Genomic DNA, 27,348 nt, shown 5'->3' with positions numbered 1-27,348 from the left:
TTTACAAATATGTTTTGGTTTCTCAGAAAAAAAACCTTAGGGAATTTCTTAAACAATTTAAAGAATTTAAAGGTTTTCTTTAAAGGGAGGTTTTTTTTACCTTTATTTTGTAGACAACTAACCTAAACTACTCAAGCAGTCAAAGAAGACACCACTGTTTATAGACTGCACAGTAGAGTTGCTTCAGTGCATGGAAGGCAACAGGAAATGCTGAATTGTGCACAAATGCTTATTTAAAAACTTAAAATGTGCTTAATGCATGGGAACTCTTACTCAGCATTTCCACCTGCGGATAAAGTTTTACAGATAGAGCTTGAAAAAGAAGATAAAGAATATAACAATCACATCATATTATGACTAATGAAGATAAGGGTGATTCTGTGTGTTCTTTTTCAATTCGCTTTATTTTAACCTCACTTCCTGAAATCCTAAATAACGTTTCATTGAGGGCTTGTTTTCTTTCTCCACATCAGTCATCCAGGTCCTGTAGTCGGGCCTGTTCCAGGTGTGTGGTGCGTTTGGTCTGACAGACACTGCATGCTGAGGTTTTCTTCCAGCACGGACTCTGTGACCCTCACTGTGCAGCAGGGTCCCGGCAGCTGCCCCCAGGACAGCATCATGATCCTTAGAGACAAACTGCAAGACCGAATCATCCTTAAACAGGTGAGAACAAAGAACTGGGAACACCTGTATTAATCATCATAGTCACATTTGTTACTAAATATCGGGCAGAAATGGCTAATAAATATTTCCATGCCATAATGTGGCATCGCTGTCAAGATAAGGTGATTTGAACAGGTTTTGTTCAGACATTTGTAAACAGTGAGCCGTGGACTCTTTAATATGACATTTTGATAAAACACTGCAGCTACTGAAGCTAGTAGATTAGGATCACAGGGCTTTAGCCACATTAACACTGCAGAATGAACTTGCATGATGTGTCTGAAACGTTTGGTCGTATTATTTGCACTGTGCAAACAACTGTGACTTTGTTTACATAAGTTGTGCTTTTGTTCCAGATCAGTGTGCTGAGAGCTCATACTGAGGGAGACCAGAAAAGCAAAGATGAAGTTCTTGCAGGTGATGAAGGTAAAGGTGACTAAACACTGAGCACTGCATAAGGACTTTATTGTCTGTTTACTTTATTAAAGTCAAGACTTTCTGCATATAGTGGCCATTTACTGTAAGTTATTTCAATGTCATCTCATAATGACATTTGGTGTCTCACTAATGTCTCTGCAGAATTACAGGTATTAGAATCAAATGTACATACAAAGTTACATTAATTGTAAGTACATACTTTCAATCAGTTGTAATCAAGTGTGACGGTGACAGTAATCTATTTTATAATTCAGTGCTGCTTTTCTCGATTTGATTTGAATATATTTGATTATAATTTTTCAGTGTTTTCTCATGAAACAATTTACATTTATCACTTTTGCCTCTGGGAAACTGTCATGTGATCGTTGACATTGTGAAGACTAAATGATTATGTGATTAATCACACAAATAATCTTTAGTTGCAGTTTCAGTGTTGCGATCCCACCGGTCTCTGCCAGTGTGTAGCATAGAAAGCAGCCTCACACACCATGTGTGTGTTTGTTCTTCTGAGACTACAGGGAAAACCTAGAGGACAGAGAACAAGATCCTGGTCGATCTTCAACGCTGCCACTGCTTTTTCTATCTGTCCCACTCTGACATGAGCAGATTCTGTAGACTGCACAAAACTGTGGCCCCTGTTTTCGGTAATCATAGAGATGGCAGGTGGCGGTATCGACTCATAAAGGGAGGCAGGGAGTGTACTTCGGCATTGACCTTAACCCTGTCCGCCTTCAGCAGTCTTCCATTAATCTTCTCAAAATAACAACCTCACAGCAGGGAGTATGTGCTCTTCCTATGGACCTGCTGCTCTGGATGAGCACAACAGCTCACTGGCCAGGTTTTCATTCTGGGAAAGTAGAATCATATCCAGGGGACCTGTTGTGCTGCCCACATGACTCTTCTTGGGATGGGGGGGAGTGTTAGTGTGACATACATCAACCTATAGTTAAATATTTTTATTTTGTACAGGTGATTGCAAGGAGCAGCAGGTGGAAGAGCAAGCGCTCATGGACAATGTAAGCTTTTCAGAAAACAAGTGTTTTGTGTGCTGTAAAATGTTTATGGAGGAATCTCTTAAGTTCATTGCTGCTTTGTTTTAAAGTAAGAAGTACTTGAATTTTCCTAAGAATCTTTTTTTGTTTGTTTGTTTAAAGGTTTTTGAAGAACAGCTTGTTCTCTCTTTGGATGATGACGACGATGAAGAATATCCATCTTCATCATGTGGTAACTCTTCTCTTGTGTTCTCTTCCCTTAATCAGCCAAGACAAATGTATGTATCTGTGATAGATAGAAGAAGGATCTATTTGTTCAACATTTTGGCTCAACCCGAGGGAATAGCAACCAAAATACAGTTTTTATTTTAATATTATGATAATATATTATGAGTAATATTGTGGCATGTGGCTTAAACGATGAATAGCTAATCCATAAGAAGAAACACACAACAACATATTTGTGGCTGCACTGAACAGCAGGGTGTGGGAACAATGCATAATAAGCTGGTTGAGAAGCCCTGACTGTAATCGTTTTTCCTTTGGTGCTGGCACAATATGCAGAGCTCTGTTTTAAATCACCACATAGGAAATCAATACACTTACTGCTTCACAGGCACAGGCAGGGATGCACTTTTGGATGAGGTTGAGGACCAGTTTTGTTTGGTTAAATGGTTGCACTATCCCCCTAGAGTTTGTCTTTAGGTGGTGCAGGTTAGGTCTTTTCCTGCTTGGCCTCCACAATGACTCGTCCAGGAGTCCAAGAATCTGCCCTGTCACTGGGACAAAGACAGGAATGGGGTCAGGCTTGTGCCACTCAAACTCTATCTGAGCTGGGAGATGCTCCCATCTGGCCTGTTTCCCTGGCATCCCCTCCCCCGACTCCCCCGGCTCAGACAGTGGGGCTGTGTACTTGAAACAAAAGGGGGAATGTTAACAAGCTCACATGTCATAGGTTGATATTTTAAGTGAGCCGCCTGCATTAACCTCGTGTTCTCTTTAAACACAGTGATGCCCACAGGATTGTTTAAGCTTAGCGATCGTCAACACTCGCTGGTTAGTTATAACTTTGAGGAGGATGCTCACATGTTTAAAGCGTTACCATGGTAACAGAGAAAGCTAATTTCCTGTGTGTTGCTGTTGAAGAGCGAAGAGTTTGTTGTAAATCTGAAAGAGACTGGCGCTGTTGAATGGAGCCTATAAACTTTGTGACCATAAAGTGAAGTGTGTGCGTGTGAACACGATAATTTGTCTTTGTGACGTACTGATCGGTGACAACACAGGAACATTGATCCCAATGTTTCCCACTTAAGCAGATTACAGGTTTTTTTTTTCCTGTATTGCTCAAGTCATCAAACTTACCATTGATCTGAAATGCTGTTTTGTGATGCCAGCCCCTTAAGGCAGAGCACAGCGGTTGTTGTTTTCCAGATCTGAAGTGACTTTTCTCTGGTTTTAGTCAATGTTGTCAGTTTTTGTTAGAGCTAGTCAGTGTGATTCGTTCGTTAGTTATTTACTGGCCGAGGCTGGTACTGGCTTCAGTGATTCTATTTATAAAGCTTGTTTGATTTGAGCAAATGAAATGAAAGAATGCACACAGAGACATTTAGAGAAAACATAATAAATGCAAAAGATGGATAAAGGAATTTGGCCTTGTACAGTGTGTTTGAGCTCCATGCCAGTGTCTGCACTGCGTGCGAGCGGCAGAGAGGAAATGCCTCTGTGATGCCCAGGATTTCCTTTACATTAGTGTGGGCATGGCTGATCCAGACATCAAAGTCTGGTTGGAAAGTGCTATGAAAATGGCACTTCATCAAGAGAGGTAATTTTCCACACTGTTACATTAGAGATGCAGTCATGTATGCATACATGGTACAGATTAACATTACTAACATAAGAACTAGCATAAGAACCGTTATTAAGCTTTTTACTATATGTTCTACTTTTTGCTCCCATATCAACTTGCTTATAATGACAACACTAACATGCTCATATTTATACCATCTTACTTTAGTGTGTTAGCATGCTAACATTTTTTGCTCAGCACCAAACAAAGTGTAACTGAGGCTGATGGGAATGGCGTTAGTTTGGCTTTCCTCATAAAACTATTCAAATTGGGTCCAGCTAATGGAGCTGTGCAGTTCTTGGAGCCAGGCTGACAACATGCTTAGAAATAAAGACAATTCCTGACAGATGTGTTTTCGGTGATGATAAGCGTAACCCAGATGTTAGACCCAGGGGCCTTATTTTTGAATATCACTAAGAATGAGTAAACATTGTTAAGCACATTTAGCACATGAAGGAGAGTGTGACTCAGTGTAAGTCAATAATCCACTTTTTTTCCTGCTGGTTAGGATGCTATTTGGAGCTCTTCATAAAAACAAACCTTTAAAGGTCAAACATGGAGTGGGTACGCTGTGTCTCGTCATATTATCCTTCCTGCACTCTAAGCCTCGACATTTAAGCAATGAAAGATCAATGAATTATGGTACAAATGGTCCGAAATTACCAGGATGATGCTGAACTGGGGGTTTATCAGAACTAAAGTAAGTATGACTTAACAGTCTGATAAAATGACATGTTTGGTCATCTGCTTTTTTTAGCTTATCTGCTGGAGATTTTCTTCTTCTTGTGTTTGTGTTGTCTGGTGAAGAAATGTGTGAACTATTCAGCCAGGCCACTGGATATCTGGCAGATGTTAAGATGAACAATGGCAGTCAAAATAAGCTTCTCGATTTAATCTATGACATTTAGGAGGATAAAAAAATTGTTTTTATCCTGCTAAATGTCATAGATTCCTAGTAGATGTCTTCATCTCTAACAGTACAGAGCTGTAAAGTAGGAAGGGGAGACAAGGAGACATAGTCTGTTTGAAAGGTTAGAAACTATACTAGGTCATCCTGAAATTGTTCTGTATGTTTATTGCAGTAAATGGACATTCCATGCAGTCTAGTGGAATCCAGAACCTGTTTACCCAGTGTGGTGCAGACCCTCCTCTCTCCACGATCAGCAACAGCAGTGTGACCCAGCAGACACAGGTTGTGCATCATGCACTACATTCAAATGTAGACTGAGAATTTCGTGTTTTCTTACTTTTCTCATTCATTACATCTTTCTCTTAAACTTCTTTTTCTCTTTTCTGGAATGTTTTGTTCAGGCGGATGATGTGGACTTCAAGTTCAGCATCAGTGGAGTGACAAGGGACAGCACAGGGACTGACAGCGGGATACAGAACACAGAAGTACTCCTGATAGCTACCGACACTCCTCCACCACATCCTAAAGACCTCTGCCTTCACTCTGTGCCCTGCTTTCCCCCTCTCTCACCTGCTGTGCAGGCCCTCACCAGGCTGAACCATCCCACCTCCTATGAGTCGACCATTCACAGAGACAGTCCACCCATGGACAGCTGCGACCTAAGGTATTAAATATCATTATCAGAAGACAGTGTTGTAGTTGTCATTGTGTCTCTGGGTGTAACTGGTAATGTATCACTCCAGTCCCAGTCTGGTGGCTCTGGAAGTGGACAGCGAGGAGGACAGCGCTGAGCCAAAGTCTCCACTTTCCCCGCTGTTGTCAGATGTTGAGAAAAGTGAAGACAAAAGGGAAGCCTTTTGTCTGACTCCTGACCTTTCTTGCACTCGCAGCCAGTCTGCCTCCTCAGCATGTGAACCCAACTCAAAAGTAAAACACCATCTTATTTGTCACACACTTTCATCAAATGTTTCTGCTTCTCCATATCTCATGAGATGTGTAATGCTAAAATTCATATGTTTTTGCTTTGTTTTGTGATTTTTTTTTAATTTTTTATTTTTCCCCTTGACTAGGAATTTGGTGATCAGGGTATTCGACTCCGTTCCTATTCCTACTCTTCTCCTAAAGTCAGTTTACGTCCTGCTCGTTTTGCCCGAGACAATCATACTTCAGATATCAGCCCTGGTCAGTACTGGACACTTTACTCTCATAAATAATAGAAGTTCAATGTAACACAAGACTACAAATCTTTCTGTGTACAAAATTTGCTTTTTTTGTGTAATTTATGAAGCTAATGATTAGTTCCTCTTGGCAGCCCCTCTGGAGCTCACTACTTAACAGGTTATATGTCATTTGCTTAATCTTTACAAAACCAGAAAGGAGAAAACGGAAAGGCACTGTTAATTGTTTTACATAGTGTTTTTTGTATGGATTAAAAACCTGAGCAACAATAATGGTAATGGGCTTTAGAGGTGATAATAGGCAGATTTGTTACCACTGAACAGAGCCACACTGGCTGTTTTCTGTCTTTATGCTAAGATAAACTAACTGACTGCTTGCTTCATGTTGAAAGGATGGACATAAGACTGATATCAATCTTCACTTTCCACTCTTAGCAAACACCAGTTTTAGTTGAACAGCTAATAAAAAAGGATTATAAGTTTGCACTGAGGCTGCACCAAGGCTGATATAGTAATTTAACAACTCTCCATCCAAAGTTGACTGCACTTAGTTTGCACCCTCTGTAGCTGATGTGTGAGCAGCCCTCTGTCCACTGTGCCCTGTAGATGCCGCACTCCACAGTGTCACCCACAGCCGATATCTTCTTCAGGCCCTCTCTCTGTCTAAATCTCTGTCTCTTCTTCACCCTAGTAGTAAGTACTGGACACCTGCAGCCATCACACTGCAATAAGCCTCAGCATAACCGGCATGACGCTGCTTCTGTTTGTGAGAAGTCAAGGTTATTACTGCAAACTGATTCAGCTGTTGAAATGAAGAACTCAATTATTATTGCCTGACTCTGCAGCTCTCCTCATCTCTAAAAATCATTTTAGCATCACTTTGATTTTGTGGCCAATAAAATCATCTGCTTTGGTTCAGTTACCAGCGTCATTTCCAGGTGCAGGCACCTGTTTTCACTGAAAAGCTCTGATTAACCCACTTTACTCTGCCTGTCCAGCCCCAAGCAGCAGATGCACAAATTTAGCAACGAGCTGATGATGACAGTGAAAAATGTAGCTAAAAAAATGTAGCCATGAATTGCTGAATATTTCTTTTAGGAGAACAGAGTTAAATGAGCATGAATATTGGTGCCAACAGGGTGCCAGAAGCATGACTCCAAATCAACACTAATGTTGCTCTGTAAGTGCTGGATCTCTAAATAAGTGTTGCATTATAAGCAAGTCTGCATTATAACACTGCTGTGTTTACAGATTGCTTTTGCTGTCCCTACACTGCCAAAAATCTGTTAGTACAACTTTAAAATGGCACCAGAAGTAAAATTGTTTTGCCTTGTCTATATTTTAATTACCATATCAGAAACTCAATCCTGAAGTCTTGCTTTGTGTGAGAGAGAGGCGTATTTACTTTCTCTCCAAGTTGCACTATGGACATATCCAGCATTATTTGCACACACAGGTGATGTATCCTGCTGAACTTGAAATGGAAATGTGATAACAGCTGCTGTTTTCCCCTTAAGCATCACAAATGCAAAATCTGTGAATATTCATGTGAGAAAAAAATCATGCAGAAGTACAAACCATGGGAAACTAAACTACTGAGTTAGAATTGAGGGGAATGGAACTAAAGTCAAATCATGAATCTGTAATAACCTTGTCATGTGTTTGCATGTGTGTCTGAGGAGATTGGTGTTTGTATATGGATCATAATAATCAGAGCAGTGGGAGTGCAAGAAGATTTTCAGTGATGAAAAGAAAATGCGACTGTTTGCTTTGCAGCTTGGTGAAAGACATAAGGCGTCTGAGGGGGTCAGCATTTTGTGTCTCTGTGTTTCAGCTTTTATATGTGTTGTTTTGTCCTGGTTGTGTATGTGAGCAATGGCTCTGTCACTTTGCATATCAGTTGTGGTTGTTGCATTCATATTATCCTGTTCAGATGGCACACGGCTCCTCTGGCATGTAAATGAGTCTGCCAAGCTTTTTCCTATATTGACTCTGTTATTAAGAAGCAAACCATTGTGCAATATATTTGGTGCAGCATGTGCTTTAGCTGTCAAATCTTACATGTGTTGTTAGGTTCTCGATTTAATATAAAATTTAACAAGAGCTCGCATTTGCTTATTTTCACAGAACAAAAAACCTGCAGTATATCAGAGCAGTCTCATGAGAAAAGGTATGTGTGCTTTGCATTAAATGTACTTGGATAGTGTGATAGAGTTGTTATGTTGTCCGCTCCTGTCCTCTTGTCTGCAGATAATAAAGGCAAAATCCCCCAAAAATCTAAACAAATGTATTTGGATTACTCTGTAATCCAGAGGCCTTTTCTTACTGGGTTTCTGTGTTTCTCGATCCTCAATCCAGAGGACTCTTCTCCATGGACTCACTTACTAGTGCTGTCAGTCTTAATTATACTGACAATATGTTTGATCAAATATGTAATCTGCAGTGCGAGGAGCAAAATATGTTGGTAACCATGACTGCCTGGTTGCCTGGTGACAGCAGCGACTGAAGTTTACTGCCGTCTTTTATGGGACTCTTTTGTCCTTGTGGATCAGTGCTGCTTTCTGATCTTTTTTGTCCAGAGACAACAGAAGTGGTGACGTACAGATACCGAAGTGACCTCGAGCTGCTTCCTGCCCTGTTTTTGTGGTGCACAATGTCTTTTCTGAGTTTTTTCATTAAGGTCTTACACTGTCAACTTGCACCAGTGCAGCTTTTTTGGAGTTATAAACACATGCATCCTGGATGCATTTCAACATGTGCTAGATGTACTAAATGTTAGGGTTCCTGGATGAAATGGCTGGATAATTTAAACATAAAAGTTTAGACTTTATTTGGCCTCTGTCTGATCTAAGGGGAGTGGCGCTGATTAAAAGACAGACATCCTTTCCTCTTTCTCTCCAGATCAGCCTTTCATCCCTGCCATTCTATCAGGAGGAATGCTAGCTGATATTTCCTTTTGTATAAATGCTTTAGTTGAACTACCACACTGCCTCAGTGGAAGATACCAAACAAACACAAGGATAAAAAGAGAAAATTTAATTCTTGTTTTATCACTTTGTTCTTGTATTTGTGCTTGTTTTGTTGCATGTGGACAGCTAACGTTTGATTGTCTCACTGGCCTTTGTGGCCTATTATTAGCAATAAAACATTGGTGTGTTATTCCGTGTGCGCTGTTCCCTACAGGGAGCTTAGGTTCCGTAAGCGCACCCAGTCTGCTGATGATGAACGCAGTATGGAGCTGGAAGAGTCCCTCCAACATCTCACCTTGTCTGAGTTCCTCAAAGAGTATGTGGGGGCCTGTTTAAGCTTCCTTAATCATCCAAAATAAAGAAACTAACCCCCAGAAAACTGTTCTACTTACAGTGAGACACATCTACCTAATGACAACAAACCAGAACCTCTTCTTCTTCTTCGTTCTTCAGTTTCCTCCACTTCTTGATACGTTGTTTCACTTGTTTCCTTTCCACACATTTCATTTTTTCCTCTCCTCTAACATAAAATTCACCGAAAGTCTTTGCCATTTTGAAGGTTTTAGTCACTAACATATCTGTTCATTTTAATTTTCACAGCACAGAGTTGCAGATAATTAACACATTTGCAACATATAACATCATTTTGTGATCAGAATTTCATTTCACTTCCTTTCCTTAACATTTATTTTACAGTACATAGTGTCTTTTGCATAATCAGATTAAACTATATTTTTGGATAAACTGTATTACAACCCAGGTCCTGGACCAGTTATGTGCTTGTGTTCTAAAACAATACAAGAATACCCATCTGTGCATCTCACACTCATATAAAAACCCTGTGTCTGCATCTAAACCAGCCTGTCGTACTTGCTTCTCTTGTCTTATAGACTCAGCAAGAAGAAAATCAAGGTGGCGAGACTAACTAACACATCTGCAGAACAACAGTGAATTTTTTAAATCCTGCATGTTAGAGAGCACAAATGGAAGGTAACAAATTGCACTGACATTATTTGAATCTTTCTGCAGAATTGAAGAGGAAGAGCTGGATAAGTACAGCATCCCAGCCAAGGTGGAGTCAGAGAAGTACAAAGTCATTCGCACCTTCAGTTTTCTCAAGAACAGGATGTCCAGTACACGCAACAAGTCCAAGGTAAAATCACAAACAGTCCAAACATCCACACACAGTTACATTCATCAAACCTAAACCTGAATTACAGTGAGAATCTATGGAATACCTTAACTTGCTCTTGCTTCAAGCCAGTTTTACATGCTATGCTAGACTACCATCCCTAGTTTAAGTTTAGAAATATCTGCAATATTCCTCTGCAGTCTGTGTTAGGTGCAGATGTGCAGGCAGATGTATTGGTTGATTACATTCACAGTTAATTCCTACAACAATATTTGGTGTTGAATACTAAGACTTTTGTAAAGGCCAATGTCCCAGGTATGGAATATGTGGCTTTGTCTTTCTGCTCAATGTGAGACACAACCAGGAAACATTTCTGGGAATAGCTCAAGGTCAGATTGACAGACCAAACATGGTAGCCAGCCTCTTTCCTTTTAATGATTAATCCCATGTTGGTGAGTCAGCATCAAGACTGGAAGCCCTCCCTGACCTGCATTGGCTGTTTATGCCATGGTCCATTTCCTTGTCAGTCGACTCATGATTTGGAAAAGGTGGAGACTCCTTCCAGGCTCGTTTATCTACTTACATGAGGGAGGCTTTACTCTGCAAACTAAGATCTTTACTTTGGTCTATAGCAATATGAATTGAGGCCTGCTTTGCTCAGGACCTACGTGTCATCTATCACGTTGTTTTCTCTGCCCATGTAGCCTCTTTGTTTATGCCTATGTCTCTGGCATGGTTTTCAAAGGGGAAGGGGAAAGACAGAGAAGCCAAGGATAGGCAGCCGAATGGACATCGGTTTGCGACGGGATCCTGTTTAGGCCCCACTGTATGTGTGGTGTGTGACAAACCTGCATCTGGAAAGGACCTGCTGCATTGCTCCTGTAAGTAAAAGATTAATTCCAAAATATGCACATTCTTTTAAAAAAAGTTTATATGTGTAAAAACCATTCTTTCCTAGTTTGCACCACCATCGTCCATAAGAGCTGTAAGGAATCTGTGCCCCCATGCTTGAAGGTGAGTGCTGTCCTGAAGTTTTTGTGGAAAAAATAATTTCTCTATTGGATTCTGTCCACGCATCAATTGTTTATGTACTTAAGCTATTTTGTCTCGTCTGTATTATTTAGAAACTTCAGGATAAATATGGTGTTACCATGGAGAAGAACAGGACAGCATCCCTACCACAGAGTGAGTTTACAAGACCCGGGTCAACCTTGGACAGCAGTTTTCTTGTCCAGCCACATGCATGAAATCTTCAGCCGGTGATGACTGCTCTGGGTTTCATTATTATCATGTAGGTTAATTCTCTTTTCTTTGTTTATAGATTTCACTGTGAGAGACAGTCCTCCTCAGCGTGTGATCCCCATATCTACCTCTCTACCTGTCATGGCCCCAAAAGAGAAGAAGGACATGACCCAATCATGCTCGCTCTCTAGAAGTTTCCCCAACAGTGACAGGTCACAAAGCTCTTATACTTCATAAATTACATATCATCATATAGCTATTTTTGTAAAATATTGGAATGTACTCCTCTCTGTGGTACAGTCGGCTCAGTGAGAGTTCAGAGACGGAGTCTGATGCTCTGAAGGTGACCAGCCAATCAGAAGAGCTCCTTTCAACTCCAGTATCCTCCACCTCCACAGACTCTTCCTTTGGAGAAGGTATGAGATTAATAAAGTTTTATGGTTTCTTCAAATATCTTTTGAAAAATACCCAAAAGAAGAGATTGGTTTGATGCACACAAACAAGGTCCCTTGGCAGCCAGCATAGCTCAGAAAATTGAAGCAGAAGAAAGGAGGTATTCACATCTGCACCACACCAACCATTTATAACAAAGTTTACACATCAACCTCTGCATGCTTAGTGTGAAAAAAACAGTGGAGTGAATTTGGAGCTAAATGTCCCAAATATCACATGTAAGGGAGTCAAGATCTTGTATGTTTTGGGAGAAAGGCCTGTCCCCCTTTGAACTTGCATGTTTTCCACCATAACTTAAAGGAAACATGCATTTGTGGATCATAAGCTGTGAAAAGTCTCCAAACCTCAACACATAAATGTAACTCAAACCTCAGATGATCACACATATTTTTGGATAATTATACACATAGAAAGATTGTGTTGAGATTAAAGATCTTGAAGATTTAAATATATACGCTGTGTAGAAGAACTGCATTTACTTAAGCTCGGTTGTGTTTATTTGTACTGTAAGTTGTTTTGCATTTGTTCAGATCAGTAAGTGGGTGTGTAATGGAAAAATAAGTGGTGAATGCCATAAATTACTCATCACTCATCACTTTCTGTGGTTCGTGAAACACACATTTACCACCAGTATTAAGACCAGTTTCTTTCCATATATCATAATTAGTCCCAGGGGTGGAGCAGTAAATTGAGATGGGTGGAAGAGCCCAGTTTTTTTTTTTAGTAAATATCAGTCATAATATAATGAACATTTATTAATAAAATGGAATCCCTGCAGTTGTGATGAAAGTTTAATGTTGAGTCTGTTGTTCTCCATAGATTGTGTGGATGCATGTGTCCACATCGACATCTCAGCCGATGCTGGGGATTACGAGGCTGAGTCGTGGAGTCTGACAGTAGAGCACAAGTTCTGCAAGAAGCAGGACAAACAAGCTGTCAAAAGGCAGGATGTTATCTATGGTAAGCAGATGTCAGAGTTGTGAAAGAAGACCACTGGAATGTATTCTTTTCTGCCAGCATCAGTATCACATATATAAAATTGCTGTAACCACATATCATTTTGTGAAATTGCTGTGATTGTGTAATAGGTTCAGTTTTGTGGAATGATATGAGACATATTTTAATATAAAACACACATCATGTGTCTTCACGTTGAACCTCTGATGCAGAGCTGATGCAGACTGAGCTCCATCACCTACAGACACTACACATCATGGCCGAGGTTTTCCGACGAGGTATGAAGGAGGAAGTGCAGCTAGATACAGAAGCGGTGGAGCGGGTCTTCCCCTGTCTGGACCAGCTGCTCCTCCTCCACCACGCCTTCTTCGCTGTCATGAAGGAGCGGCGGCACACTTCAGCCCAGCCACAGGGACACAGGAACTACGTCATCCAGCGAATTGGAGACATTTTATTGCAGCAGGTAAGCTGATTTTTTTTTTTTTTTTTTTTTTTTTTTTTTTGGGAATCCTCTTTCTCATTGATTTAACTGGTGGCAACGCACGTGTGAATCACTGGGTTTGTGTATTTTTCTACAGTTTTCAGATGAGAATGGAGAGAAAATGAAGCAGGTGTATGGAGAATTCTGTAGTCGTCACAACGAAGCTGTCAGCTTTTTCAAAGAGCTCCAGCAGCATAACAAGAGGTTTCAGAACTTCATTAAGGTACTTAACGTTCCCAGATCATCATTTATCAAACGCATTTCAGCAACATCCACAATATCTCTTCATGGTATTTCTTCAAGCAACAAGGCAATAATTCTTTGGTGAGACGGAGGGAGATCCCAGAGTGCATCTTGCTGGTAACCCAAAGAATCACAAAGTACCCAGTGCTTTTGGAGAGGATCTTACAGTACACTAAAGGTTAGTAATCTACTGCCCTCTGCTGGCAATGTGGTCATATAGTTGTCAAAGCTTTTCAATAACAGCACAGTATACAGTGTTTTGGTTGTAGATATATCATTAAAACATGGATATTTCTTTCAGTCTTCATGTATTTCTCCTTTTTGGTCACTCAGGAGACACAGAGGAACATGCCGACGTTTCAAAAGCACTGGTTCACATCCGGGAGGTGATAGCAGCTGTGGATTTGAGGGTCAGTGAAAATGAGCAACATCAGAAGTTACAAGAAGTGTGGAACCGCATGGAAAACCGCAGTTCAGCCAAGCTGAAAAACGGACATACCTTCCGCAAGCAAGACATGATGGGGCCAGGGCAGACGCTTAAATACCAGGGCCTGCTCTTATGGAAAACTGCCACTGGTCGACTAAAAGGTAAGACTGTGTGTTTTTGCATCTTTTTTTCATGCATTTATATGATGGAAGCAAATAAACTGATGATAAGACAATGTTTTCCTATTTCCCTCAACTGCACAGATGTCCTGGCACTCCTTCTGACAGACACAATCATCTTCCTGCAAGAAAAAGACCAGAAATTTACATTTGCATCTGTGGTATGCAAATATTAATTACGTCAGGTCACTCACACAATATTATACCAAATAATGAATTTTTTCATGTTAGACCATTATTATCTTATGTAAAATGATATGTTTACTGACCCCTTTAATATGCTCTAGGACCAGAAGCCTCCAGTCATTTCACTACAGAAGTTAATAGTGCGGGAAGTAGCAAATGAAGAGAGAGGTATGTTTTTAATCAGTGCATCAGCCGCTGGGCCAGAGATGTACGAGGTCCACACGTCATCCAAAGACGAAAGAAACACCTGGATGAGGCTCATCAGAGAGGCTGTAGAGAGGTGTTTATATAATCTGTATTTCATATGTATGCACATTGAGTAAAAGGAGGATATGCAGAACTAAATATTCACATTTTGCCCTGGCAAACAATTTGTCCAGTGTTCATGTACTGTTATTGTTTCAGCTGTCCAGAGGAAGAAGAGGAATACACAAGTGAATCTGAAGAGGAGAAGCGAGCTGCTGAGGCCCGTATTCAGAAGATCTATAAGTTACAAGGTATTTGGAAACCTTTATGTGTACATCATGTACTCGTTGCTTTTTCTTCAGTCTGAAATATTTATTACCCTTAATTAACATTTTACAGTGTTTAATGTATTATGTGTTTTGTGTGTCAGAGAGTCTGATGAGGCAGGATCAGCAGATCTGCTCCAGCCTGGAGGAGAAGCTGCAGATTTACACAGAGCTCTCTGCCCTGAGTGGGAGGACGGACACTTCACTGATCGAACCACGGCTGCTCGTCCAACCACACTCCGAGGAGCTTCCCCAGGCTGCCGTGCTGCTAGCTGCAGCTCTGCAAGAGGGTGAGATGTTTTATATATAATGTACACTGAATGAACACAAATGCCGTATCATTTTGTTTGCTTGTGTTCCAACAAAAAAATTGTAGTTTTAGTTATTTTTGGCTGTGGCATAAATACATTGTGATTTTTTTTTCAGGGGAAGTATAATGTAACAAAACATAGGTCAGCATCATTGTTTGAAGAAAAAAAAAAACTGAGCCCAGATAATATGAAAATCGTCGGCCGCTGTTTACACTGCTTCTAGCATTTGTTTTGTCCTTGAGAATTCAATAGGAATTTATGTTTTGGATACGTTCATCTGTCCAAACTCACACCAAACAACTTACATATATGTAAAACATCAAGAAGCTCAAGTAGCTCCTATGCACACTTGTAGCCCCCATGCACACTTGTTGCCCCCATACAAGCCACCATGCACACTTGTAGCCCCCATACAAGCCACCATGCACACTTGTAGCCCCAATGCACACTTGTAGCCCCCATGCACACTTGTTGCCCCCATGCACACTTGTTGCCCCCATGCACACTTGTAGCCCCCATGCACACTTGTAGCCCCCATGCACACTTGTAGTAGCCCCAATGCACACTTGTAGCCCCCATGCACACTTGTTGCCCCAATGCACACTTGTAGCCCCCATACAAGGCACCATGCACACTTGTAGCCCCCATGCACACTTGTAGCCCCAATGCACACTTGTAGCCCCCATACAAGCCACCATGCACACTTGTAGCCCCCATGCACACTTGTAGCCCTCATGCACACTTGTAGCCCCCATACAAGCCACCATGCACACTTGTAGTCCCCATGCACACTTGTAGCCCCCATGCACACTTGTAGCCCCCATACAAGCCACCATGCACACTTGTAGTCCCCATGCACACTTGTAGCCCCCATACACACTTGTTTCACACTTGTTTTTCTTTCTTAGCTGAGAACCTGAAAGCCACGCTGTCATCCAAGGCCTGTTCGGCATCCAGCCACAGCTCAGACTCCGACACAGACTCTGTGTTTCCTGTCAGGCCTGCTACACTTGTAGAAACCCCCTCCGACTGCTGGGAGGGTTCACCTGAAAACCATGAGGCCAGTGAGCGGAGTTGGAGTGAGGCATTTGTTCCTCAGTCCTCAACCAACTTTCAAAATACAGCTACAAATGGCATTGACTTAAAGGTATTACACTGCTAAGATCCTATATAATGTGTTTTGCTTATATTAATGCCTGCTTAACCCTCATGTTAAAGATTGGAATTATACATCAGGCAAATATTGATGCAGCGATGTGATGAAATGTTTTTCCCATTATAGTTGTAATAGTGGAGTTACAGTGGTGTTGCAGAGGTATTACAGACAGCTGCATCTGAATGTCACCTCTCTCCATTTCTTCACTGATGTGGGGCTCAAAATTGCCAACAGTTGTTTTAATAATTCAGCACAGGCTATTAGAATTACATTTCAGCCTCGATGTGATGAATCATTGATAAGCTTATAATAAAGGAAGAAGTCTATTTAGTTCCCAAAGGTATTGCACCATTAAAAATGGATATGGAGACTTGTTCCAATTATCATACCACAGTTGTGCTGCCATTTGCAGCTTTTTGTGACCTGTGAGGTAAATGACTATGAGAGAGAAAATAATTTGCTTTTCAACTGTTGTGTGATAATTCAACTCTGAAGAGCGTGGTAGGACACTGTGCTCCCTCAAGGGGGCACAAATGTTGCATGAATGCAACTGCAAATTTAATTTTGCCCTGCAAGAAAAATATTTTCAGCTTCTTGTGTACTTCATTATTTAACAGAAAAACTGGAACAAGAAATCTTAAAAACCATACGTAAAAACACAGCAGATTTGTTCATATGTACCCTGTGTGTGGTTTTCTTCATTAACAGGTTGCTCAGAGTGTCCAAAGCCTGACACAATTGCTGTACAGTCTGCAGGTGAGTGCATTAATGTTTTATCACTCATTCAATTGAAGAAACACATTTCCCTGTTCCCCGTGTGAACAGATGCATACTATATTAGTGTCATATACTCTTGAGATGAAGGCTTTAATGCACCTGCACTCTCCTGCTTTAACAAACAGAAACCCAACACTCCACTCTCCTGTTTGAACCCAAACATAGTGAAATACAGGCATGAGGATCTGCTGATGTTTAATCTACCAGGAGATATAGGAGTGTCTTTTGTTTGAGCATATACACACTCCTCTCCGGTGTGACATGTAAATGTATGCGGAGTGAATCTGTGTGTGTTTGCATAAGGGCATGTGTGTGTGCACAAGAGGGTTTAGATCACAAAGCTTTTCATATTCAAAGGTCTGTATCCTTTTCTGCATATGATCCTGAAGACCCACTGTTCTACCAGTGATGGTTTCACTATGTAAAGAGATGCTGTTGCCCTAACACATGAGAAGTCAGTGCACTCAGCAGAGGCTGATGATCATTTCCGTCACATTTTGCCTTTCAAATCACTTTCTCTTACTGCCTGTTGTGAGGATGTACGTGTGGTGGCTGAACATTTTAATGAATCCCTGCAATGTGGCTTTTCATCTGTGTGCTAGGCTGCTGTTACCATCCAGGACAGCTGCTATGAGGTCCAGAAGCTCCTCCTCCAAGATCCTGTACGCCCTTATCTTGGTACCCAGCGACCGCACCTTCCAAGCATCAGGGGGAACACCCTACAAGAACAGGAGAAACAGCGTAACCTGGCTCAGCGGCTCCAGGCTGGACTACGGCAAGAGAAGGAGCGATGGGAGAGGGAGTGTCAGGCCAGGGAGAGCCAGCAGGAGGAGCAGGAGAGCAGGCTGGAGGAAAGAGAAAGAGAATGCCACCTAGAGGCAGAGAGACTGAGGTGCAAGAGGCATGAGCTGGACCAGCAGCTGCAGGAGTACCAGCAGAGTCTGGAGCGGCTCAGGGAAGGCCAGAGGAGTGTGGAGAAGGAGCGTGAGCATCTGGAAAACCAAGAAAAGCTGCTCCAGACGTGGAGACATGACCAGCAAAGGAGCCTGCCTCACATGGTCATCCCTTTAGATGGACAGCAGGTAGGGGGCCACACAATAATTGTTTATTTCTTCTGTCTTTGAATTTTTTAAATCTGAATCATGAATCTGAATCAAGGGCTTAGTGCTCCAGACTAAAGCTCTTGAGGCTGACAGAGTGATGTAGCCATGCAGAGTTTACGGTGTATTCCTTGGCTCAAGTATTTCTTGGCTAATGAGAAGCTTTTCTCAGACAGCTATCAGCCTGAGTTATGTTGGTTCACTTATTTACACAGAGCAGCTCAATCCCCTCTTGATATGTGACCTGTGATAATGAGAGCAATTTCAGCATCATTTGTCTTAGTGCTCCACCAGCTCCACACACCAATAAACATCTTAATGATTGATGATAATTAAACCGTTGCAAATAAAAGCTCCGACAAAATAATTAAAACCAGAGGCACGCAGTCCAAGAAACCAATCAATCGTGTCCAAAAGAACTTAAATTATCGACACTTTGAAAAGCACTACAGTGAATTGTCCCCTGCAGCTAGAAGGCATGGAAGATAAAGTGATCACTGTTCTCTGTGCCCTTTAAGTCTCAATATACCTCACTGAAAAGCAGCAGTGGGGAACTGAATATAGCACATATATTATGTGAGCCTCTGCTGGGTACAGCTTTGTGCTGCTCAGTTCAGTGACTTTTCAGTAGGTGGACAGAGAGCACCAAAATGGACGGACAAATGAGCAGACTCATATTACAGTGTATAATATTACAGTATTCCCCCTCTCCCTCATTAATTTACACACTACCTTCAGCTTCTACAGACCTGGCTGCATGAGCTTCTTCTGACTTTTTGCAGACTTGTTCGTTTCATTTCATCTATTTATATCAAAGTGGAGGCTGCATTAACAGCAGTGGTCTGACAAAGGCGTGCAGAGGCACTGTAGGTCCTAATGTTCCCTTGCTAATGTTTTAGCCAGAGGCAGCGGTTCACAGGGTCAGGGAAAGATCGAATGACACATACACACCAGCTCTTAGGTCATTTCTAATTAGCAGTGCTGCCTCAGCTCAGCAGAGGAAGGATCACGCTGATGTGAAGATGGGACAGGAGAGGATAGGAGGAAAGGCTGACTCCTTTCAGCATACATAAAAGGGTCAGCTGAACTTTTTTCCTGATTTACCTATATTTGTATCTAGCCAAGCATTATTAGTTTCCTATCCATTTTTTTGCCCCGAGCAGTACAGTATGGGGTTCATTTGTGGTAGATAAAGCCTTGAAAATTTCTTTTTTGAAAAATTCAGCAACAATATATATATTTTTAGAAACACCCTATTCATTATTCAGGATAATTCACAGAACACACTGTGATAAATTTTTCATAGATGAAAAAGGCTCTAGAAAAATTCTGTAGGTTTTACGGTAACTCAGTTTTTCAGTGCTGTGAACACCACACACAAAATCTATCTATTTCAGTTGTACTCAGGTTGAGACGCAAATTTCAGATAGCCATTTCAAAACCACCACCAGAAAGCTGCAAAGTACATCCAGTGTCCAATCTGCTGCCTACTGAGCAGTTCTACCTGAGCCTGAAGCGTCCCTTTAAAAAGAATTTAATTACAGTTTTAGACAGTTGATATAAAACGCTTCTGAAATGAATTTCCTGATCCCTCGTGCTAATGCGTGACTGCATTTCAAAGTGGCATCATTTAAAGGTTTCACAGGTGTAGAAATCATCCAACCATCAATGTCCATTCGTTCAGTAGAAGCTTTCAGTTGAACAGAAGTATGAACTGAATCATTGTGCTTGATTTTCATCTGCTGATTGTGACCGTGACATTTGTTCGCTCTGTCAGGACTCTATACTGAGTCAGTCCAGAGACCACACTGGCAACGGCTCCGTGTTTGTGAATGAAGCTGCATTCTCAAGCACCAGCATCAACAACCGCAACATCCACCATAGAAGAAATGACCCCAGTGCTCACAACTGTCTCAACACCCTGCTGGCTCGATCTACCGGCAGACAGCCCCCCATAGCAAGGACTCCCCACAGTCCACACTCAGAGTCCCAGGAATGGGTGGTGGGGACAAGCTACCTCTACAAACCTACAGGAAGCTTGGGACTGCAGCACACACCCACTGGTAAGAATTCCCTTCACGTTTTATTAAAAAAAATAAAAATCAATAAAAAATGTTATTTATAAAAATTTCCTGAAACCCAAAGTGGCATTTTCAGTTATTTTATTTTGTCCCACCAATCGTCCAAGACCCAAGATAATCTGTTTAGCATCAGGTAAAACTCTGTCTGTCTCTGTCTGCTGGCTCCCTAATATAAAGCAGTATCTCCTTGTGACCCATTTTCAAAGGTGTGAGAAGTCAATAAGTTCCAAATTTCTGACTTCTGAATGTGTCTTATTTGGATATTTCTGAGGCACGAGTATTTACAATAATCATTAGCATTAGCAGCATTTCATAAAAAACAAATTACAGGCTCTCAACCCTCAGGTTTGGAAACACTGAGACAAGAATAAAGAAAACAGCACATCTTCACATAAAAGGCTGAAACGAACTATAAATACAGATTTTCAACAAATAAAAGGTAGAAACCAAATATTGAGTAAAAACAGTGCACTATTATTTTTAAGTTGGCATAGAAACATCCACTAATGAAGGCTTCAAGTAGCTCACTTACTAATTTTCAGCACAGATTGTTTAATATCCTGTATCTCTGAGCTAAAAGTGCGATATTACACAGCTCTAGTGCCTCTTAGTACACAATAGTACACTCATCCTGTCTCTGCTGCTCGACATGATTGAGAAATCTGCTACCTGTGAGAATGTAAACAAACCCTCTGCCTCCACTGGTTTCACCCCTGTATGTGAGAGTGTACTGTACATACACATGCCCTGCTGTCAAGGCTGTATCCCTGGTGAGGCCTTGTCTGTCCTTCTTCTCAGTTAATCACTGTTTCCTGACAATGAAACCACCCCCTCTTCCCACCAACTCCACCTGCACCCTCAGCGAGCCGGAGCCCTCGCCTGCCAAAGGAAAAGAAAATCAATGGTTTCTCTATCTACTGACTGGCAGGGCAGACAACAGCATGTGAATCACAGTTCACAGGCGATGGCTGACTGATTGGGACATTGATCTAAAAAAATCTTTACAAAACTCATTACAGCATGACTTGTCATCGCATCAGGCGACGGGGGGAGGTGAAAGGAAAGGAATGAGAGACTCAGACAGGTATTAATCCGTGTTTCACTGGCAAGGTATCAGCTACATTTTCACATTTGATCGGCCGCATTCCTAATCCATTAATTCACACGCTCATTCTCATATTCAGGGCAGGCGGGGAAAATTACAGGTTTAACATGACCTGTCCCTCGGCCTGTATAAAAAAACAAAAACAAAACAATGAGGTCAGTGTTAACTGTGCCTGATGTGGTATTGTTTACCAGCTATAGCAGGCGGCATAATCTCCTCCTTATTGATGAGCCTATTAACCTTTACTCGGTATTAAACACACACGAGTCCCAGTGAAACCTGAGTCACTTTTTAACAAGCATGGGGTGTATACTTGGTTGCAGTCGACACTGCAGGGTGTGTTCCAGCTGAGATCTACCCACAATGCATTCCTCAGTGGATCCCATGAGGCTCTGCGATGAAATATTCAAGACAATGAATAAAATTCCCAACTCCCTGTCTTCACATAATTTTCCATCCGATTTTAACCATTATCTGAAGTCATTTTTCTGTTTTATATCCAACTAGGTTTTAAGAGCTACTTCACAACCTCATGTGGAAAAACCTGGTATCTTTTTTTTTTTTTAGTGGGAAATGAAAAGGAAACTCTTTCAAATGCAAATTGTCCTTTGTGCTGTCAGTCACATGGGTCAAAAAAAGAGCTCATTTCTCATCCTCACCTGAGCATGGGAAGATTCCTTCTCATGGACACACACACACACACCCTTTTTCTTTCAATGGATTTCCATAATCTGTTCCTGCACAATGTAATCTTGGGGAACCAGTTGGATGGAATTTTCGACATTTCTTCTGATGAGTCGTATCAGGTTTTTGTTGCTCACCTTTTCATACAAAAGATGAGAGCATCGTACATACACTGTGGAAGAAAAGAGATGAAACTGGGGCTATTCTCAGTATGTAGATTCATTCACACTTTGTGTAATATGCACAAGCCTGGTTTATGACTTTCTAATAAGCACGGGCAGTGGGACAGTGGTTATTTTCCTCAGTACTGGGGTTATCAGAATAAAACAGATTTTTTTGTGACACCAGGGCATGAAATTTATCTTGGCAATAAACTTTGTAAAAAAAAAAAACAAAACAAAAAAAACACTGGACATAATTCAGTAAAATTATTTTTTTTCTTTCCAGAAAGCAGCAACTCAACTTAAGTTTGGCAGTTATGTTTAAAGACCTTAGCCAACTTGTTTTTGTTTGGCAAGGGTGCGTCACTATACCAGACAGAGATAGTCTCTCTTGATGTACACATGTTTCAGCCTGACATCCAAGAGATTTCATTTCCTTTCTTCCATACACTATAACATCAATATGTCTCTGAAATTCAGTGTATGTTCCTTTTAAAGAACACACCATTTCACACATTGTCTGTTTTCGGGGGAAATGTGTATAGTCTAAATTGCTTTACTTGAGTCAGCGTCAGTTGAGCCTGCAGGCTATAAGTTTGAAAATGAAAAAATCTGAAGGTGCAGAGAAAGAAGAGTGCCCTCTGTAGCCCACTGCTATCTTTGCCTGAGGCTAGATTTACACAATTCTTCCAACGTGCACACCTGGGCAAAATAACCATGTTCTGTCCATAACAGACCAGCTGAATTCATATCAACATTTTATTAGGAACTGGCAGTATTCTCAACATCATCAGCTTAACATTCACGTCTTGTACTTCCATTTCATTGGTGCATTGTTTCATCATTGCTTTAATAACATCAATTTGCTGTCTGTGTTGCCACATATTAATAATGCTAGAATTTTATTACTTCACGGACAAAGCTTTTAGACAGGAATTGAGTGTTTTTGTCATATGGCTGCACACTCATCTATCTGAGGCCAGGTCTGTATGGTGCCTAACAGCTACTCTAACAGACTTATATATATATATAATTAATCAAACTGAGACACTTTCCTACAGGGACACAATGAGGCAATTCATAGTTCATGCCATCTGTTACCATGACAGCACACCTGCCCTAATGCTAGACAGCACCCACTATGCACATAAATGTAGAGATGCAAGTACACACATGCTGTCAGCTAGATACCACTCATGACATGTCATTCACAGCAATTCCAGACATTGAACCCTTATGTGGTTGAACGCTACGATCTTGGTTGTTCGTCCTTCCTTGTTTCCAGTCCCTAGTCTCATCTCTCCTTATTAACTGTCAAGTGTAAAGACGCATACGTCATCAAATCCCAAACACAGTGACTGATTGTTCTGACAAAGATAATTATAAAAGTGGCACATCTAAGTAGAGGGGGAGTGATGGCTAGCTTGAAAATCATTTTGTTTTCATTCTTCATCTCATGCTCCTGAGCAGGCGGGAGCAGCTGGCTGAGCTGCAGCAGCTGTGGTTGTGATCTATATGCTGTTAGTGATTAGATGACTGGGCTAAACTATTAGACTGAACCCATTAAACAAGTTGTCACACAACCCATTCTGGTGACTATTTATCAGTCATTTCTAATTTATAAAGTGTATTTAGTTTGGATTAGGTCAGTGCATTATCAGAATCGTTTCCTCTGCAAGGATCATAATTGTGTTTTTCATGTGCCCACCTTAGATCATATCAGTCATAGCTACATCACGGAGACATATTCATCAACAGCAAGTGGAACTGACCCATGTCCAGTCCTGCCGCATCCCGGGGACTCTCAGCTGGACCTCAGTGCACTGGTTACCTTGGAGACGGACAGTGACCGAGAGGAGGGTAGGGAGGAAACCATAGTGTACCTCTGAATGTTCATATGTTTTAGACTTTAAAAAACCAACGTGCACTTGGAGAAAGAACATTCGTGTAGCATCAGAACCAGGACTGGACCAGAGCATCTTCAGAAAGAACTGTAAAAACATTTTTTTGTATATTTGAACGATTCTTTTGGTGAAGTGAAGACATAGAGAAGGAAATTGAGAAAAAAAAGAAACTGAGGTTGTTTCAGGTTCAGTCTTACACGTGTCATGTCCCTTGGTGTGAGACACCACCGGGTGTTAAATGTGTTGTTATTTTGCCCTTTCTTTGTGTCTGTGTTTGCGTGTGGTATTTATTGACTCCCTGCACCCATGCAGCCACACCTTTCACTTCTCTGCTTTCAACAGTCCATCCCTCACTGCCTTCCTTTCTTAGATCCGACATATCTTTTCCTGCAAGCACTATATTTATTAAATTTACCCCACTGGGGAAAAAAAAGCATATACCCAATACCAGCAACACATCAGCCTGTATCTGTGTAGCAGGTGATTGTCTTGCCATGCAGTAAACTGCCCCTTTTTCATTTATCAGACAGACACGTTATTTACAAGCTGAGCAAACCATGAAGCACAAAGCACTAGAAGTAGAAGATGAGGTGCCCATGTTCTTGCTGCCTGTGCTCATCTGTTTCTTTTTATGAGGCACATTCATCTTGTTAAGCAAAATAAGCACAAATTTGGATTTAAGAAAAATGTTGCAAATGTGCTAATATGCCAGTTTTATCAGAGCGTAGAAACTCAACCCCAATAGCCTGAATAAGCATGTTTTTAGTCATCTGTTCATGCAGAATATGAGACTTGTGATGCAAAAAATGGCCATAAGGATAATATGCTGGCTCGAACAATAATTAAGCAATAATGGTAATTATTTTACAAAAATCATCATCACACATCACTGAGTAGATTTTTTGGTTTTGTCCTCTTCCATTTGTGCTTCATTATTACCTCACTAACAGCATGGCTGTAGGGATGGCATGGTTTGTCTTCGGTGTCAAAGAAATGTGTCAAAAACTGTTGGACTGCTGTTGAATTTTGTAAGATGCTCATGGTCCCCAAACAATTATCCTTATCTTGGCACATGGCAAACATGATAATCCCACCAATACCTGCTAAACATCACTATGTTAGTGTTGACATTATAGTCATATTAGCATACTGACATTAGCATTTGGCTCAAAGCACAAATGTGGTGCATGACTGTAGGCTCAGAGTCTGTTGTGTTGGTTTTTTTCCTTTTGTCTTTGTTCACCACATTATAAAAATCCAAACTTTGCTTTGTAAATGTTGCAAAGTGTGGAGGATATCCTGAAATTATCTTTGCCAGAACTCAGAACAACATGAAGTTGCCTTATTCATAATGTTGGGCTTAATACAAAATTATTACACTTGAATGTTCATGTAGTATATTTAATGCTTATGTGCATTTTTATGTAATGAGGTCCCAGTGCCAACGCAAAGCTTTAGTTTTCTCTTGATGTTTTTTTACAGATGCTATAAAAGAAGAACTGATTTAAATACTGATGTAGTTTCCTAATGGAACAATACGGCAGTGGCAGTATTTTTGATGTGATTTTAGTACCACGTTTATATGTTTGTGCTTTTATTTATTTATTGTGGTAAAAAGAAAAGACTTAATGTTTTACAGTGCTTTGTGAAGGGTTGTATTGTACATAGAAGTGCCTGTGTAAACAGGTGTGTTTTGTCTTGTGTGCTTATGTGTTATGTATTCAGACACAGCTATTGATAAAATTACTTTTATTGAACTTGAAACAGTGCCCTGTTTTTCTTCAGACTTATAAATGTGGTTTTGTGGTGGTGGTAATATAATAAAACGGTAAACTGAAACCCAAACAGATTGTGCAGCTTGGGTACAAATACCACTTCAGTTTTTATGTTCCTGGTCTGAATGTGAAGCGTCTCCAGCAGCGTTAACAGATGTGTGAGCGTGCTGCCGTTCAGTTGGCAGCAGTGACAGGTGGCAGACCAGGTGCATGAATGTCAGTGATTTCCTGTCTGACTGCCCCTCTCAATTGAAAGCACAAAAACAACATCAGTATGTGGAGAACTCCTTGTCACTAAATTGATGGGCTATTGCATTCTCTTTGAAAACACTAAGACATTTATGGCCATGAAGAGTCCGGACAAAGTCTGGCTTGAGTAAAGGCTAAAAATAAAAACAGACTCCTCAGTTGCAGCTCCCAGGCTTTCTCTGACAGCAGTAATGAATTTCCACCTGTGTCTCTGTTGCTCCTGTTTCTTTTAGACAGAACAGATGCCTGAGATCATCAAGGTCCCCAGTATGCACCTTACACCTTTTTATTTCACCAAGGTGCTTCAACGCCCACTCTCTTCCTTGTCAGCTACAGTCCCCTGCCTTTTTTCAATTTTATAATTCATGATTTAGAAAGTATATTTCGTATTCTTTTGCAATTCGTGTATACTCAATTTGTTTATTCAATTAATTTTTACATTAGCACAATATATATATATATATATATATTAGTGTTGCTTTGCTTCTCTGGTTCTGAGCATTTACACTGATTCTCCAATAGAGATGCTATTAGACCTCAGTTTTTAGCCTCTGTTTTTCTGCTAGCCATTCAAGGATCCTTTATACTTATCACCTTTGCTGGTAAAAAAGATACTACTGTCCCATCCATCAGCTCTTTTGAAGCCCGTAGCTGACTACCTAACCTAATCAGTTTCGAAACACTTTGTATGCCTCAGCGAGCAGTAGCTGTTGCCAATCATTTTACGGCCCACAGAGTTGCATATAATTCAGTGTTTCTGTTTTTTATGTGATTTCGAAGCTTTCAGAGCTCTGGTTGAAGGAAGCCTGTCAAAGGCGCTGAAGAGCTGAGGGAACGTGTGTGTATGTGACAGAAAGAGACGCCGAGAAGTTGTGGAAAGAGACTGGAAGAGCATGTCATGGAGATGTGTCTGTGTATATACCTGTTAGTTTTGTGTTTGACAGCTCTTATTGCACATACAGGCACATATGTTTATACGAACATGTAAATGCTTGTCAGCCATCTGGATATTTCCATTTCAGCGGAAAGTCCCCAATGACATTAAAAAGGCTTTTCATTTCCTGATAGCCTGACACGGTTGATCTGAATTTATTTATTCATGTTGTAGTCTTTGGACACTGGAGCCAAAGTGTAAATATCTTTAACAAATTCTTTTTCAGTAAACCATACACACTGTACATTTTTAAATGTTGAATATTTTATAGCTTTACCGCTTCACTCCCTTTGCTTCAGATTC

The 27,348-nt window shown here is 40.9% G+C and overlaps 1 protein-coding gene across 6 annotated transcripts in view; it reads left to right on the top strand.

The window, feature by feature from the left end:
• Positions 1-25,851, top strand: part of arhgef28a (Rho guanine nucleotide exchange factor (GEF) 28a) — a 36,999-nt gene extending 11,148 nt beyond the window's left edge. Inside the window, exons 6-36 of one of the 6 annotated variants that reach the window (XM_026297270.1) lie at positions 474-663; positions 1,020-1,089; positions 2,071-2,117; positions 2,256-2,325; positions 5,022-5,131; positions 5,251-5,513; positions 5,593-5,776; positions 5,920-6,031; positions 6,634-6,720; positions 8,155-8,197; positions 9,211-9,312; positions 10,026-10,149; positions 10,874-11,009; positions 11,087-11,142; positions 11,253-11,313; positions 11,450-11,582; positions 11,671-11,786; positions 12,643-12,783; positions 12,993-13,243; positions 13,359-13,484; positions 13,565-13,682; positions 13,838-14,092; positions 14,195-14,271; positions 14,398-14,576; positions 14,702-14,793; positions 14,913-15,098; positions 16,028-16,266; positions 16,984-17,031; positions 17,655-18,134; positions 19,930-20,215; positions 23,897-25,851. In XM_026297270.1, the coding sequence (XP_026153055.1) occupies positions 474-663; positions 1,020-1,089; positions 2,071-2,117; positions 2,256-2,325; positions 5,022-5,131; positions 5,251-5,513; positions 5,593-5,776; positions 5,920-6,031; positions 6,634-6,720; positions 8,155-8,197; positions 9,211-9,312; positions 10,026-10,149; positions 10,874-11,009; positions 11,087-11,142; positions 11,253-11,313; positions 11,450-11,582; positions 11,671-11,786; positions 12,643-12,783; positions 12,993-13,243; positions 13,359-13,484; positions 13,565-13,682; positions 13,838-14,092; positions 14,195-14,271; positions 14,398-14,576; positions 14,702-14,793; positions 14,913-15,098; positions 16,028-16,266; positions 16,984-17,031; positions 17,655-18,134; positions 19,930-20,215; positions 23,897-24,072 (4,558 nt within the window). In that variant the 3' untranslated portion in view covers positions 24,073-25,851. Of the gene's footprint in view, positions 1-473; positions 664-1,019; positions 1,096-2,070; positions 2,118-2,255; positions 2,326-5,021; positions 5,132-5,250; positions 5,514-5,592; positions 5,777-5,919; positions 6,032-6,633; positions 6,721-8,154; positions 8,198-9,210; positions 9,313-10,025; positions 10,150-10,873; positions 11,010-11,086; positions 11,143-11,252; positions 11,314-11,449; positions 11,583-11,670; positions 11,787-12,642; positions 12,784-12,992; positions 13,244-13,358; positions 13,485-13,564; positions 13,683-13,837; positions 14,093-14,194; positions 14,272-14,397; positions 14,577-14,701; positions 14,794-14,912; positions 15,099-16,027; positions 16,267-16,983; positions 17,032-17,654; positions 18,135-19,929; positions 20,216-23,896 lie in introns of all 6 variants that reach the window. The other 5 variants (XM_026297269.1, XM_026297273.1, XM_026297271.1 and 2 more) reach the window with 5 other exon arrangements.
• The last annotated feature ends 1,497 nt before the right edge of the window (positions 25,852-27,348 follow it).

The sequence above is a fragment of the Mastacembelus armatus genome, chromosome 12 (assembly GCF_900324485.2).
Source record: "Mastacembelus armatus chromosome 12, fMasArm1.2, whole genome shotgun sequence".
Lineage (NCBI taxonomy): Eukaryota > Metazoa > Chordata > Actinopteri > Synbranchiformes > Mastacembelidae > Mastacembelus > Mastacembelus armatus.
The sequence above is the reverse complement of the archived record's forward strand: the minus strand, read 5'-3'. Positions and strand labels throughout refer to the sequence as shown.